The sequence below is a fragment of the Aspergillus wentii genome (genome assembly GCF_001890725.1).
Source record: "Aspergillus wentii DTO 134E9 unplaced genomic scaffold ASPWEscaffold_9, whole genome shotgun sequence".
NCBI lineage: Eukaryota > Fungi > Ascomycota > Eurotiomycetes > Eurotiales > Aspergillaceae > Aspergillus > Aspergillus wentii.
In genome coordinates, this window is record NW_024467840.1 from 239935 (window position 1) to 254845 (window position 14911).

The 14911-nt window shown below is 45.7% G+C and overlaps 6 protein-coding genes across 6 annotated transcripts; 4 read left to right on the forward strand and 2 right to left on the reverse strand.

Moving 5' to 3' along the window:
* The first annotated feature begins 870 nt into the window (after positions 1 to 870).
* On the forward strand, positions 871 to 1948 carry ASPWEDRAFT_45722 (alpha/beta hydrolase). Its single transcript, XM_040836612.1, has 2 exons — positions 871 to 1384; positions 1454 to 1948. Exons 1-2 carry the CDS (start codon positions 959 to 961, stop codon positions 1796 to 1798), a joined length of 771 nt encoding a protein of 256 aa, XP_040683836.1. The 5' UTR covers positions 871 to 958; the 3' UTR covers positions 1799 to 1948.
* A 271-nt stretch (positions 1949 to 2219) lies between these two features.
* Positions 2220 to 3959, reverse strand: ASPWEDRAFT_164080 (UbiD family decarboxylase; the record flags this gene model as incomplete). The annotated part of the gene is made up of 2 exons (XM_040829872.1): positions 3000 to 3959; positions 2220 to 2932 (listed from the first exon to the last, which is right to left on the reverse strand). The coding sequence occupies exons 1-2, from the start codon at positions 3817 to 3819 to the stop codon at positions 2220 to 2222; spliced, it is 1533 nt and encodes a 510-aa protein (XP_040683837.1). The 5' UTR covers positions 3820 to 3959.
* A 282-nt stretch (positions 3960 to 4241) lies between these two features.
* Positions 4242 to 4877, forward strand: ASPWEDRAFT_32368 (UbiX family flavin prenyltransferase; the record flags this gene model as incomplete). Its single annotated transcript, XM_040833655.1, has 1 exon — positions 4242 to 4877. One exon carries the CDS (start codon positions 4242 to 4244, stop codon positions 4875 to 4877), a length of 636 nt encoding a protein of 211 aa, XP_040683838.1.
* Positions 4878 to 8190: 3313 nt separating this feature from the next.
* ASPWEDRAFT_701250 (uncharacterized protein) lies at positions 8191 to 8968 on the forward strand. The gene is made up of 2 exons (XM_040839101.1): positions 8191 to 8246; positions 8302 to 8968. The coding sequence occupies exon 2, from the start codon at positions 8347 to 8349 to the stop codon at positions 8752 to 8754; it is 408 nt and encodes a 135-aa protein (XP_040683839.1). The 5' UTR covers positions 8191 to 8246; positions 8302 to 8346; the 3' UTR covers positions 8755 to 8968.
* A 558-nt stretch (positions 8969 to 9526) lies between these two features.
* ASPWEDRAFT_176832 (uncharacterized protein) lies at positions 9527 to 9899 on the forward strand (the record flags this gene model as incomplete). Its single annotated transcript, XM_040831562.1, has 2 exons — positions 9527 to 9764; positions 9826 to 9899. The coding sequence occupies 2 exons, from the start codon at positions 9527 to 9529 to the stop codon at positions 9897 to 9899; spliced, it is 312 nt and encodes a 103-aa protein (XP_040683840.1).
* A 2633-nt stretch (positions 9900 to 12532) lies between these two features.
* On the reverse strand, positions 12533 to 14829 carry ASPWEDRAFT_32370 (uncharacterized protein; the record flags this gene model as incomplete). Its single annotated transcript, XM_040833656.1, has 4 exons — positions 12533 to 13108; position 13241; positions 13471 to 14637; positions 14696 to 14829. 4 exons carry the CDS (start codon positions 14827 to 14829, stop codon positions 12533 to 12535), a joined length of 1878 nt encoding a protein of 625 aa, XP_040683841.1.
* Between the last annotated feature and the right edge of the window lie 82 nt (positions 14830 to 14911).

Here is a 14911-nt window from a genome sequence, read left to right on the forward strand (position 1 = left end):
TTCTGCCTGCCACAAATGTTCACCTCTAGCTAGATTATGCAATGCAGTGGCTTCTGGTTTGACATTGGCGTCATCATCAATTGAGTATGGTTGAGCATTAACATCAGCGTGGAATGACTCAACGATCAATTTCAGCATTTCTAGATTCGGAAACTCCTTGATAGGAGCTATTAGGAGGAACGGTATAGTTCCATCATCATCATCATCGGAATATGGATAAGTGACTGACTGCCCTAGGAATTCTGACTGATAAACTACTATATTAGATAACCACCTATATTGTAGAATAAAAATTAGAAGAAAATAATAAAAATCTATTCACCTCCTAGATATATTATTTATTCATAAAGAAAAGCGATAGAGATAGTAATATTCTATTAAAATACTAGATTAACTACATTAAATGAAGGGCGGAAGTAAAGGCAGCTTGATGTCTTCAAGAAAATGAGTTATTGCAGTTTGCACGCTAGTCTGCCGTATCAAGAGAATAAGGTCTGGTTTTTCTATCTATATGAGTATGAGGGCATATATATAGCTAATCTGAAGCCCTAAAACTAGTCTAAATACAGTAAATAAAGCAGTACTTTTATAAGTAATATTTATCTTATTAGTGGTAAGGGCAATCTCTAAATAATAAAGCTAATTAGGGTTGAGAAGCGCTGTATACCATGGATTAATTGAATACCGGCCAAATCGTGGATTATCACTATTCCTACGGAATCGGCAATATAGCGGTAATTTCGCCAACATTTATTTACTCGATTGGGTTTCATGCATCCGGACTCTCCGAAGTGATACCGAAGTTTTTATTCTTACAGGGGTTCATTACCCCTCCTTATGAAGCGGCGTTTAAGAAATAACAGTATACCAGGCAGTCCCCACGATAAACTTGAATGTAACTCCATTCTGTTAGCATCGCCGTAAAAAATAAATAATCCAGCCAATTACGCGAAGAAAAATGGAAAACACACCATCTTCACCAACAATTGTCATTGTTCCAGCATCCTTTTGCCCTTCATCTTTCTACTCCGCTGTCTCAGGTGCTCTGCAGGACCATGGGCTCGAGACTGTCGTTGGTACTCTTCAGTCCACAGCCCTTGAGCCCTCTGGAAAAGCAGCCACAATGCAAGACGATTCGACATACTTTCGTCAGATTATATCGGATTTAGCGCATCAAGAGAAGGAGATCGTTCTAGTAGCACACTCCTATGGGGGTATTGTTGCCACTGAGTGTTCGCAAGGACTGTCGAGAACCGAACGGCAGGCCTCTGGTCAGAAAGGTGGAATCATACAGCTGGTATATATGGCGTGCATTGTGCCACGGGCCGGCCATTCATTGCAGGATAATATGGGAGACCTACTGCCGGACTACATCAATGTTGAAGTGATTGATTCCCAACTTCTCATGAACTACCGATTCAGTCCCACTTGAGGCTAACATGACTTCTTCCAGGGCGAATTCATGTCTCTGGTCCCCGGGGGTAACGCAAAGATAACATTCTGCGATTTGCCATACGAAGAGGGACTAGTCTGGGCAAAGAAGATGCTATACCATTCGGCCTTGAGCTTTGGCGGGCCCCTTACCTATCCAGGATATAACTATCTTCCCGTGGCATACATCATTTGTCAGAAGGACATGGCGGTGCCGCCTGACTTTCAGCATCAAACAGTGCGAGAGATTGAATACGAGAGTGGGAAAAAAGTATCGACATTCTTCCTGGACGCAGGGCACATGCCCAATATCAGTATGCCTCAAAATGTCGCGCAGGTGATACGGCATGCTATCAGCCAGGCATAGGCTTGAGCAAGCTTAAGCTTATATACTTGTTTAGACTGGATAGAAAGATTTCCATAGCACATGCTAGGCCCATTTTTTCCGGAGCTGCTTGACCTCGATTGATTTAGTAGTCTTACATGTATACTGTACTAAAATAAAAATATCCAGAGATGCAATTCCGGACCCATTGTGTAACTTTAGTCCCGCATTTACTCGACATGTCAAGATATCGGTTATCAAGTTGTTAAGTAAAACATGTTCTACAATTGTCTGTATAATAAAGCATAATAAATGTCTGATTTAAACTTATAGAACTTATTTGTAAAAAATCAAAAGCTAGTTTCCGACCACTATGAAATGGATGAAGTAGCTAAGTGATAAACAACATGCGAGAACTGTTTAGACTTCTCATTCCACCCCGAAATTTTCCCTGCCTTCTCTCTCACTCCTGGCCAAATCCATATGCACTCCAGTTGTCTATTACCTTTTCCTGGATTTCAACGGGGTAGGGCCCTCGAAAAGACCCTTCTTTCCAGGATAGCTCTCTATCCACAAACTCGCTGGGAAACATGCAGCAGCGAACAACCTTTGGGTGATTGCCACGCCCAGGCCGAAGTCCATGTCCAACGTACGGAATCAGGGGAATGTTTCCATATTCCTCAAAGAAAAACTCATTGGTTGATGGTTGGCAGCGTGTAGCTTCAGCCCAGATAACGTCTCGGAGGTCGGTGGGGTCGATATCATCGCCTACGAGGAAGAGTTTCGGAATGTACCATCCAGGCTTCGAGCCGAAGACAGTGTGGCCGATCCTGTTGCTGAAATCGGGGATGTTTGTGTTCAAGGCTCGAAGCTTCTCCCGATCAACCTGGAGGACGAACCACAGACAGTGAGATTCAAAGGGACACCAGACTAGTTTGATCGGTAGATTCGCGGCCTGGCAGATGTTCAGCACCTCGGCGGCTTGCATGATCCCCCACACAGTTTGATTCTCTTCGGTCGCTCTTCCAGCCACGCATAGTGGCAAGATGGGATCATATCTGTGTGTAATCGCGTTCACTTTGAAGAGAGGTTTGTTCTTGGCTTCTCCCGGATATATCATACCGTGATACTCCGCCATCGGACCTTCAGGGGCAACCTCAGTAGTAGATACAACGCCTTTCGCCAGTTTGACTGTTAGCAAAACTACGTAATATCTTGTTTAGCCAGGATAAAAACTACCGACGTTCCAAGACAATTTCCGCATTGACAGGAACATAGATATCATTCGTTTCGCACTTGACCAGCTCCACAGGTTTACCAGACAAAGCACCCACGAACCCAGCTTCATCCGTCCACTTAGGAATCGGCATGCCGCTCACCATAATAGCAGCCGGGGGGACACCAAAGCAAAGCGCCCACGGCATATCCTGCCCTTTGTCTTTCCACATTTGCCATATCACGCCGATATCCTGCTTCGGAATGACGGGGCCAACAAGAGAGCGTTTATCATGAACCATTCCGCGAGTGATGGACCAGTTCACCCATCGTCCATCAGGGGTTTTCACAATATGCATGCCGAAAGTCTGCAAGAACTTACCCCCGTCTGCGTCGTGATGGAGAGGGACGGAGAGAGCATTCATGTCGATATCGTCGCCAAAGAGCTTGTACTGCTTCACTGGGGCTTTGTCAGGCGAAACGTGGATAGGGGGCAACGGCGGCTTCTTTTTGCATGCATTGAGAATACTGATGATCTCTTCCCCTGTTGCGGTAGAAGGAAGGCCGAAGGATTTGGCAATTCGCCGAAACCTCCGGCCTGGATTGCGACTCAACCCCACGGGTGCCCCAAGGATGCGGAAAAGACCACTGCCTTTTCGTCCCTTGATGTTTTCGAAGAGCGGGGCCCTTTCTTCCATCTCGTAGACTCTGCGGGTGATGGCAGCAAGCTCCAGGTGAGGGTCAACTTCTTTGGTGATAACATTGAGGTCATTTTCGTCTTCAAGTTCCTTGACAAATTGACGAAAGTCTTGGGCGGCAGATACCGCTTTGGCTGGAGTTACTTCCATTATAGGATCCTGTGAGAGAAATAGTAATGCAGCAAGAATGGTCGACCTTTCTTATGGATTTATTTCATCACAGAGTGCCATGAGGTCTGTATATACCAGCATTCTTGCCTCCAAATTGGGGCAGCATTCATCGATCGGCGCTTTTTCCCCGCAATCCAATAGCCGGCACCTCTCGGCATAGAGGCTTGTGTTCATGAACTGCAGTCTGGACGCAGACAAGTATTATTCTGACACTACAAATAAATATGACGACATCGGAACTGGCCGGCCGCCGAAAGGTCCGCAGAGAATGCTTCTCCAAATTGGGGCTTTGTCCCAAGCTCTATTCTCAACGGTGTTTTGTATACAAAATACCCCGCAACACTCAGTCAACCTATAACTCCAAAGTCTGTTCTGTATCATTTTATTTCCATCTCACCACCATGGACATTTTCAAGTCTCGCACATACAGTCATCCATCATCTTCAGAAGGCGAATCCAAGCCTCCCCGACGACAAAAAATGATAGTTGCCATCACAGGCGCAACCGGATCGATCCTAGGAATCAAAACCCTCATCACACTCCGGCAAATGAACGTGGAAACCCATCTCATCATGAGTAAATGGGCTGAGGCGACAATAAAATATGAAACGGACTATACCATCGCCAATGTCCGTGCCTTGGCTGACCACGTCTACAATATCCATGACATGGCGGCACCGATAGCCAGTGGCTCGTTCCGCGTCGATGGAATGGTTGTTGTACCATGCAGCGTCAAGACCCTCGCAGTGATCAGTTCTGGGGTTTGCGATGATCTGATTTCCCGCGCTGCGGACGTGATTCTCAAAGAGCGTCGCAGGCTGGTTCTGGCTCTTAGAGAGACTCCTCTTAGCTCAATACACATCCAGAACATGATGTCAGCGACACAGGCTGGTGCTATCATCTTTCCGCCAGTGCCAGCCTTCTACATTAAGCCTTCGTCAATCGATGACTTGGTGGATCACAGCGTTGGACGAATGCTGGATCTGTTCGGCTTGGATACGGCCAATTTTGAGAGATGGGAAGGGTGGAAGAGATAATTCTTTAGAATTCCACATATAATTGAATATAGACCGCTTATCATTAACCTGATATTAACAATATGCGTGTCTGAGCTTGGAAAAACAAGATCTGGTGAGCGTAGAGTGTCATACAGGGCTCTCTTCAGTAGCTAGGAACTATAGCCGAGATATCTGAGCAGGCAACCTGCAATCCTCAATCCTCAGCTGAGCCAAATTTAGTGTCAGGGACTCCGATACAGCACCTTGTTTCGGAGTGCTGTATTTTTGAAGCCACCTGCCGAGTATGGATAACTGCATGAAGCTGAATACCGTCATCATAATAGCCCTTAAGCACAAATGTGGAATATGAAAGGCCCAATTCTTACTCCGTACATGCTCCGGATATCTATCCTTGACCTTCATTCAGAATCGGTGTTTTCCAGAAAGAGTCGAGTATACAGGAAAGAGCAATCCGAAGATGCAGAATAAACCGTTGAATGATCTCTCTCACCAAATCGTCAATTCCAACTTCAGTTAGACGATGATGGACGAATGTAGCAATGTACTGATTGACATAATCGTCCATTCTTGCTCGAAAAACAGAAGCACCAAAGTACTTCCCAATCGGCGCCAATGAACGGCTGGTCATGATCAACCTGAGCGAAGGAGAGTCATCCACCAAAGCGATCAAGCGTTGTATAAAATAATCGTCGTGGTCACCATTCAGTTCACCGATAGCATCAACAACACAACAAACTCTGCCGATGTCTTTGATACCAGACGAAAGGCGCTCCAAAGGTCATAAAAACCTGGTTGTTTGTCATCTCTCTTGATATTCAAGTTGGGTAGTTTCACTCTTAGCTCAGCAGAACACTCCATTATCAGTGTCATCCAGTCTCTGGTCATGGAATGCAGATCATGCTTGACGTTGTGAGATGGCGAAAGAAGGTTAATATCACAGGGACATCATTGCTGATGAGTTTGGAGATCAACCTCGCGGCCAGAGTACTCTTTCCTGTTCCGGTGTCACTTTGATCCAATGGATTCTGCTATTAGTCGTATTCAGCCATTTTTCGTATTCCTCGGTCTGTTCGATCCATTTGTATTTCATCTTAATTCCCTTGCTGCTGCCTGCTGCATTCTTCAGATGAGTCGCCTGTCGATCCTATGTCTATGAAGGGCTGGAAGCCTGTTTAGAGTTTTCTTTCAACTCACCTTGTACCGTCGTGATTGTTGAGTTGTGGATAAAAATACTCTGTCTTTATGGATGGACAGCACCGGTTCTTCTCTTCTTCATTCTTAACCTTCTCTATACCATTCTCCCAAACGCACCATTAAGATCAACCCTCATAACGCCAATTAACTTCAATCTTTGCCGCTCCAGCGATAAAAGGATAGCTGCGAACTACGTGAACACCCATCGTACACAAGAGCACAGCAGTAAGTCCAAGCCCGACTTCAAAGCTTCACCCTTGCTATCTGCTACCTGAATTCGAAGACAACGCGAAGCATTTCAGGGGAGGCAACACAACCAAAGAGCGGGCGATTTTCCATGACGTTAGCCAGCACTACGACAACCTTGTTGAAATCAAGGCTTGCATCGAAGGAGGAAACTATAGTGCCACGGAGCGAGAGGTTTCGATACATGTGTCTCGTGAGCTATACGCATGATATATGATACTTGTGATATTTGCTGGAATGCTAACTATAACCCAAAAAGTGTCGGGAAAAGGATCAATCCACCGGGCCAGGAAGATGTGTTAATTGGTATCGCAAGGCACGGCGAGACGGACAATTTATTTATTGAGTTTAAGGCCTACCCGGGAGCCTTTTGAGAGACTGGAATATCTAGACATGGTTTATTAAAGTGTGTGCCATAGGCCTAATCAGACTGCATGCCTATTCGTCTAATCGTGTAGAGTTACAGCCAAGATAGAGTTAGTCATATACAAGTCCTTCTTCACTGGATGTGGCAGTGCATAGAGGCCACCTAGTAAGACAAGGCTATCACCTTATACTGATAGCCCGCACAGAGCATCATAAACCATCAGCATTGACCGTGTAACGAAAATGCAAAGAGTCACACATTCAAAAAGTCAAAAAATGGCTACAACCGATAGAATATCGTGGAAGCTCTAGCGAGTATCAAAAATACCTCAACACTCTCAGTCTGGGGACACATCGATCAATTTCCAGATCCAGTATTGCTACCAAAGCGCCATTTAACGTAGGATTAATACGAAAGGCTCGCCCATTGTGGGTTCAAAGATGTAATTATGTGCCGCATGTAACGGCAACAAAAGTACTTCCTACATACCAGTTCCTCGGGAGTCTTACATGTAGCAGTGTCAGTGCAACATACCTCGCATGTCCTTGGTCCTCGGTACTAGATGGGTCCCGTTTGCCCGTGGTGCCACAAATATCCCATGTATGCTGGATCTATGCTGGATACCAGGTCGTGAATTGTTTCGAATGCAGCAGTGCTTGACAAAACGGACTGTGTCTCATCACCCCCTTGCGCCAGAAGATGTTAATTGGTAGTATGCATTCGGCATTTCCATAGGGATACTAAAGTGACACTATCACATTCTCGAGTTACATCATTAATAAACTCATAGCTCTAGCTCACCGTTCCAAGTCTGGACTAGAATATACTGTATAGTTACACTAATTACCCGACAAGGCTGCGTTACTGGTATTCAGGCAACTTTTGTGCTTGGAGCAGACCAACGCAAGTCATTCGGCTATGCACTTAGTCATGTGCAACATCCACAAACTATTTCATATACTTCTATATAGTGGGCATTACCTACCTGCTGAGGATCAAAGAATGTCATCAGATCCTGCAGGGTTCTGACCGCTTGCAGCTCCTTATTAAGTATGTAATACTGAACAGAAACTGCTTATAGTTTTCCTCTACTGAAACGATATGCTAGTCACATGTTGCTTGGATGAAACAGGTTACCAGCTCTGCCATGTTGTGCCACAACAGCTGCATGCGGTATGCATTGTCCCGCTGCTGAATATGGATGACTATGTATATGCTGCCACTGATAGTTCTTGGAGATTGCACAGAACCTTTCACACAAAAACGAAGGGAAAGGACTGCTAATATCAGTATGCCGTCAAAACTAACCGAATCCCTGGATATGCAGGGTACTGAACGCAAGAGCGATAAATTTAGGGACATTTTTGTGGAATGGCTATTGCAACGTGGGATACAGTTTCTGAACTCGCGTTGTGTCCAGTAGAACTTTCACTATTATCATCTTTCAAAGCTGCCTTGTCCGGAACACACACGCAACCAGTTGCCTTCGTGTTAGATTACAACGTCGGTGTCAGCGGAACGTCCCGGAACCTTAAAAAGCCCCACATTCCTCATGCCTGGCACATACCATCAGAACTCACGTGATACAGCCTGTTCCCTTTTAAAACATATTGATTTGAAGCTAAGAGTGTATAGCTGGAGTGGCAAGTTCGTCTGTGGACGGCAAGATGGTGGAATGACATGAACAACAGGGTGTTTATAGTAAATATGCTGCAGGGTCCTGCTACCGTGCATGTACAGTCTGGCCACAAATCTGAGACTTATGATGCTAGGGCCGGAATGTGGTCGCACTCTGTCCCAATGACTTTTCAAAAACGGAGCTTCAAGGTTGTTCGTGAGAAAAAGACGGTTAATTCTCTGTGTGGGACTATTGGAAGGATATTACTGGCAAGTGCTCGTGTGGAAACTACAATTTCAATCCTTATGCGGGCACTCTGCTGGTGGAGGCTTCTGTTGATCGGCTGCAGGCGGCTGGAGTGGTACTGTTGTCACTGGGATAGTAGAGTGCACGTCCGACTAAGACTCTGGGTGTTACCGAAATTTTTAATGGAGGGGGCTAACTATTCATTGGGCAAGATGTTACATTAGATAAAGTCAATTCAAGCATTACAGTATTCTTGCCATTTTTGAGAGGATATTGGTTACTCGAGCATTTAGTTATGGTATTTTTGTGTGTGTGTGTGTGTGTGTGTGTGTGTGTGTGTGTGTGTGTAATTCATCTATCCTGACCCCTCGTGGATGAGATTTTGTAAGCGTCACATGGTTTCTATTGGATGGCGACTACTAACTAGTTAGTGTGAACGCAAATGCAATTTTATAACTAGGTAACTAGGTAATGTCAATTAAGTTTTAGATACAAAATCTAGATGGAGCCGAGCAAAAACTAACTTCCATGGTGGCTATGTCTTGACTAGGCTTGACTAGGCTTTGGCATTGATGTATGAAGGTGGTAATATGAGATCCAAAAATGGCTATACGTCAGGTAACCGCTGTATGGCACTTATTGGTTTGTCCCTCGGCTGTCAACGGGCAATAGTGTACCGTGGATTAACGGCCAATACAGGGCATGTTATGTCCGAATTCAAACACGCCAGTGTGTATAGTATCATGATACTTGCTGCAAGTTTAAGCCAGGTCTCCACTTACGAAAACAGCTTTCCTACACCATCAGCCGTCATTTCTATGTTTTCAATGAAAGGAAGATGTCATAGCCTGGCAAGTAACGTCAAGACTTTCTGCGCGAGATTTATAAGTGACGAAGCCTCCCAACATCAATTAATCTGTCATCAAATTCAATTTCCTACTATTCAAGTGAATCTGACTGGTTTGAAAAATCACCGCCTATATTGCAGCTTTCATTATGACCAAAGCCCCAACTTTCAACAATAATGCCGGGAACTTCAACCAGGTTACCGGGGGCTACGTTCAGGCGGTCTTACTTCCTGATGCTGGAAAGTCACAAGTTCCCGGAACTACACATACACCATTAGTGGGGCCGGCAAGCCTACTTCGCATGGCTAGGAAAGATGGCAGTTATGATGTCTATGCTCCCACCAAAACGGCGGACTTTGAGGAGAAGGAGTCCGTTACTGTGACTGGTCAGTCAGCCCAGAAGGCCTCTCTCAGCGACAACAGCAGATAATTGACACAGCATCACAGGACCTAAAGATAGTATCATTACCTTTGCTGGTGATAAATCGACCCAAACAGCGCAGTTTACATATCAGGAGTAGGGGTCGCACATATCGACTTGACGGGTTCAGCGTGCCATCAGCTTCCCCAAATTACTACTTAGTTCTACCCACCAATGGTGAGTTGGAGCTGATTGGGAAATAATGTTATTGTTTATTGTTTTATGTATCTAGTCAGCCAGCCTCCGCATGGGTTTTTATCCTAGCTGTTAGGTTTTCCCCATGCGCCAGTGCGAATGCAAAGGCAGAGTTAATAAAGTATTCTTACCTCACTTGGTTTCAAAACTTACAAGCTGCTATATAGTTGCGAGCAGGGATTCCATATAACGTACTGGTAGGTTGTAATGCTGGTAGCAGCAGTGTCGAGGCCAAAACACTGTCTAACATGATGAAATCGGAACGAAGAATGGAAGCACTCATCAACGGCCACCAAAGTCAAAACTTGGATACACTCCTAATTTAAGAACTCACAATCACGATCTATCAGACACATGTCAACCATAACGCTTGGCGGCTATACCGACCAACGGTTAACCGATGCAGATCGGAGTCTCAATGTCTTCACACCGGCAGATCCACTGCGACCACCCAAAGCTTACCGCAATCAAGATCTGGACAGCAGACTCTTAGATACTTCTCTTTTTGCCAAGTTTACTGAAACCAATAATTTGACCCGTCATCATACGCTTCTGCACGTGGGTTTTGGACATATTGACTGGTGATAGTTTAACCAATGGATCGACCATCCCAATCTAATTGAGGCTGTATACCAGCTTCACCGAGAGATCAAAATGGGTCGAGAGATGGCTTGCGAAATAGAACCAATACAGATTGGAACACTTAATATATAAAATCAGTTTAAGTCTTAGCTTTAGCTCGGTCGACACCACTGCCGGCTACTTTGAATTGCCCAACTATATGAATGGCCAAAAGCGCGGTCCACTCCTCACCGATGACCCGAGCACCCACTGCGGAGACTCGTGCCCTGCGCAGAGAGAATACAGTGAGAATACAGTGAGACCATCTTGTAAAAACCAGGTTGTGCAATACAAAATGGTTGTCAAGTGCTAACAGACTGAACCCAGCAAGCATAACAGGCAGCGCGATGATGACACCATACCGCCAAGCAAAAATCCGGAATTTACTCCCAATCAAAACCCCCTGCTCACAACGGCTCTCGCCCTGTTTAGCCCCAGCCCCTGGCTTGACCTCGTCAACCGATACACCGACCCCTACAAGTATGCAGGCATATTACTAGAAAGTATTATTATCCTAAACTATACCTGTATATATTCTTCTGGGCTCCTATTGATTGGGATATAGAGAATAGTAATACTTCCTAGTAGCTTTTAGTTATTTTTCTATTAATAATATAGAGATGGGGGATATATTTCATATTAAGGTATCCTATTATAGGTACTATACTCCTATCAACATTTTCTGTTCCCTTTAGTAGAATAAATGTCTATTCCTATAATTTCTACTGTATATTTAGGCCTAGCTAGTAGGCAGACCTAGGAGTCATTATTTAGGTATATAATAAGATGTAATTCCATTTTCTTTAAGCATTCTACTAGCTTATTTTCTAAATCTACAGGAGCCCTTTAGCTAGAGTAATATCTAATGACTATATATCTTACCATGAGAGTATTAATTTTGTTAGGGCTTATATCTAGATAGTATTTGATTGCAGGGCCATATTGATTTCTCGCTACATCCAAAATAAGAATGGATGGTTCTTCCCTTGCGAGGTCCTGCTGTCGCGCAATGGCATGTCGCTTGGGGAATGTCGTGGATCATATAGAGCGATGTATGGTCAATTCCAGCTGGGTCCGCCTGTCATTCCGCTCAGCTGAATGATGTATGGGGAGGTGATCTTATTGGTGAACATTACTTCACATTGAGGAGTAGCTCCACTTGGATGCCCTAGATCGGCGTTATGGTGGAGCAGCACTGCATGATCAGCATGACAGGCTGAAGACAGCAGCCAGTTGCGGTTGAACTCGTATAGCTAGTTCAGATAATCCACACTGACATTTCCATTCTCCGCGAGGACAACCAGTCATATCACTGCATGTTCACTCTAGTGGCCTCACTGTCTGCCTCCAGCAGGCAAACAACGTCTGGGACACATTGGCTATTGCTCTCCAAGAGCGAATGTGACGATTTCTTCATTTTCAAGCATGCCCAGTTTAGTCTGGTATGTATTTCTGCAGCAGGAAGGTACTCTGCAAATAATTATTTTTGTTCGCCCGTCACCTGGCCTTCTACACAATGGCCTTATGGCATATGGGATAGATATGATAAACTGGCAACTAATCTCGGTCTAGGTGGAGAACTGATGATATTAAAGATGAATTAACGCAAGATTTGTGAGACGGATGTATCAACTGATATATGCATGTATATGTAGCCACAGGCCGCTCATCCATGTTACTCCCAATCGGTGACATGAGTAGAGCTGCTCAATCAATCGAAATCATCTCTGTAGGACGCTGGCGAGAAGATGTCGATGGCCGCAGCGCGTCTAGCAATTTGAAGCTTTTCAGCATGCTGTACGTTTCGCCGAATCGGTTGACAGCACACGGATCCAGCCCCCTGTCCATGGGGAGACCTAGAACTTCAATCGGAACTCTTGTTCTGATACTTTCTATGATCATGGCGTGTCCCCGCTGCTACTTCTCAAACTTCAACCACTTCTCTGGCACCTCTTGCGTCTGTCCAGCTTCCGACGTCTCCGAGAACCACCGATTAAATTCTCGAAACTCCCCCTTGGTCGCGCCCGAGCCCGGGCCCAAATCGAAAAACCTTCCATCTGCGGTTGTGAATCCGGATGCCACCACATCAGCGGTACACTGATCATTGAGAATCGAAACGCCCCGACCAATCATGGCCATCATAGTCTCGGCGTAACGCTGTGTGAAGTCGTCTATGGACTCGCCTTCTCGTCGTCGGATATGATGGCGTAGTTCGCTTTGTAAGATGACGGAATCAGGATCGGCGCCCTCGGTGATGAGGCGGTCGCGCTCCTGACGCGCCCAAGTCGCGTAGTCTCGGGGAGTCTCGTAGACCATGAGCTCGTCGTCCGAGTCGTGAGGAGCACCGTCATCTTGAGGGCCTTGAGCTGATCCGGAGTGTATCATACCCGAGTGTTGGTCGAGGGCTTCTTTGGACATCATAGGTGCTGCTGCAATTTCGTCCATTCTTGATTCCTGCTGGTCTATGTTGGAGCTTTGCTGTACCGAGGAAATCTAGGATACTATGAGCATGACAGTAGCATATGTAAAGGCGTCCAACCCGAGCATGAGCATCAGCTGATGTAAGGCTGAGTGACTCAGAGTTGGGTTGATTAGCAGGCTGTTGCCTTGGAGTGCCCCACTTACACTAGTGATACATCAAGAGGAAGCTTTCAAAGAAGACAAGGCAGTGAGGGTCCGCTCATGTGGACGGATCATCAAAATCACTCGAGCTTGCAGTCTGATGCTTAGTGTAGAGTCGCCGGATCTATAGATCCTATCATTTATCATTCCGATTACATGACAGATACTAATTCGAAGTATATACAAAGAATAAACAAGGTAACTTATTCATTTAACCCTTAGTAGACCCATACTGCTCCACCTTTTTCCCAGGAATCAGTAGCTTTATCAAAGATCGAGGCCACTTCATCTTCTTAGCCCTTGCTATTGCAATTTGGCGAATACCATCCCGTCTGCCCTGGAAATCATAGCTCTCGAAATCCGGTGTAAATAACCTTAACCCAAGGCTCTCCTTCTCGCCGATCCTCTCGAGCAGGTCGAGTGTCTGGTTTTCTGCAAACTCGAATGATGTTCCGAGGACTTTAAATATCCCGGCAGCGGGGTGAGGTCCAGACGAGTGCCAGTCTAGAGGTATCCATACTGGCTTCAGCTTCCATGGGAGCCGACGCACAGCCATTAAACTTGCCCACCATGTTTTGAACGGAAGACGCCCCCGTTCTCCGCTGACGGCATGGACACACCCTGTGGTGCCATAGACCAGGTGCATCAGAAGGCGATCGACCACCACATCGACTGGGACCTCGTCCAGCGTAGTCTCCGTCCATGGGTTCTTGGCCCTTCCTGCTATTCGCATGTGCCGACCGGGGTAGAGAAGAATCGACGCTGCGAGGGCGGTTAACGGTGTTGAAGACGAGGAAAACCCGGGATGTGGGTATTCAATCGCAGGGCCAATCATGGATGGTCGTATTATCAGTAGCTTCTCGAATGCATCGTGACTGGCAAACAAATCCGTCACCAGACGCTCAGTCAAATGGTGTGCATACGCATAGGCCCAGGGAAAGTCATGCGAGGTATATTCACTACTTGTTCCTGTTTCTTGTATTTCGCTCCATGCTGCGAGTGCTTGAGATCCAAGTTCTACTTCGTTTTCCAGATGGTATATCTCCTCTTTGACCGGGACATCTGTCGCGTCGGTTTCCGTCCATAGATGGGCATTGCAGTACGCTGTGGACACATAGACAAAGCGCTCCAAGTTCTGGAAATTTAATGCAAGAGATGCCAGCTCCAAGGTCGGGGCGATGACAGATCGAGACATTTCTCCCAGATCACCCAGAAGATCGATCGATGACGTGGCGTGGATCACGATGTTCACTGATTGTTCCAACTCTTCCAACGTGTCAAACCAGAGACCCATTTTCGGGATTGAGATATCGCCGTTGATAACCGTGATTTTCTTGCTCTCGAGTAGCGTTGCGGCCGATTGTTCCGATAATAAAGACTTCCATTTCTCGTGTGCGCCCCTATTCGTAATCATATATGTTAGCATGTTGTCAGCTGTCTGGATTGAAAGCTTCATACTGCGTGCCACGCCGGCAAAGGACATATATCTGCTTCGGGGAAGCTTCTCGAAGAATGCGACATAGCAAGGCAGTCCCTATGAATTCAATCCCACCTGCAAGCAAGATGGTTTTGTCTTTGTAGTATTCCCACATGGTTGGATCCAGCCAGATATAAGACTTAAGAGAATGTGCAGTCACGATGGAATGCTGGGCAATAATATATATTACTATGCTA

What these genes read in the sequence shown, in the direction of transcription:
- ASPWEDRAFT_45722 (XM_040836612.1), top strand. Translation starts at nt 959, where the DNA reads ATGGAAAACACACCATCTTCACCAACAATTGTCATTGTTCCAGCATCC. An exon ending in CGGACTACATCAATGTTGAA is followed by an intron (nt 1,385 to 1,453) that starts GTGATTGATTCC and finishes GACTTCTTCCAG; the next exon opens with GGCGAATTCATGTCTCTGGT.
- ASPWEDRAFT_701250 (XM_040839101.1), top strand. Translation starts at nt 8,347, where the DNA reads ATGAACAACAGGGTGTTTATAGTAAATATGCTGCAGGGTCCTGCTACC.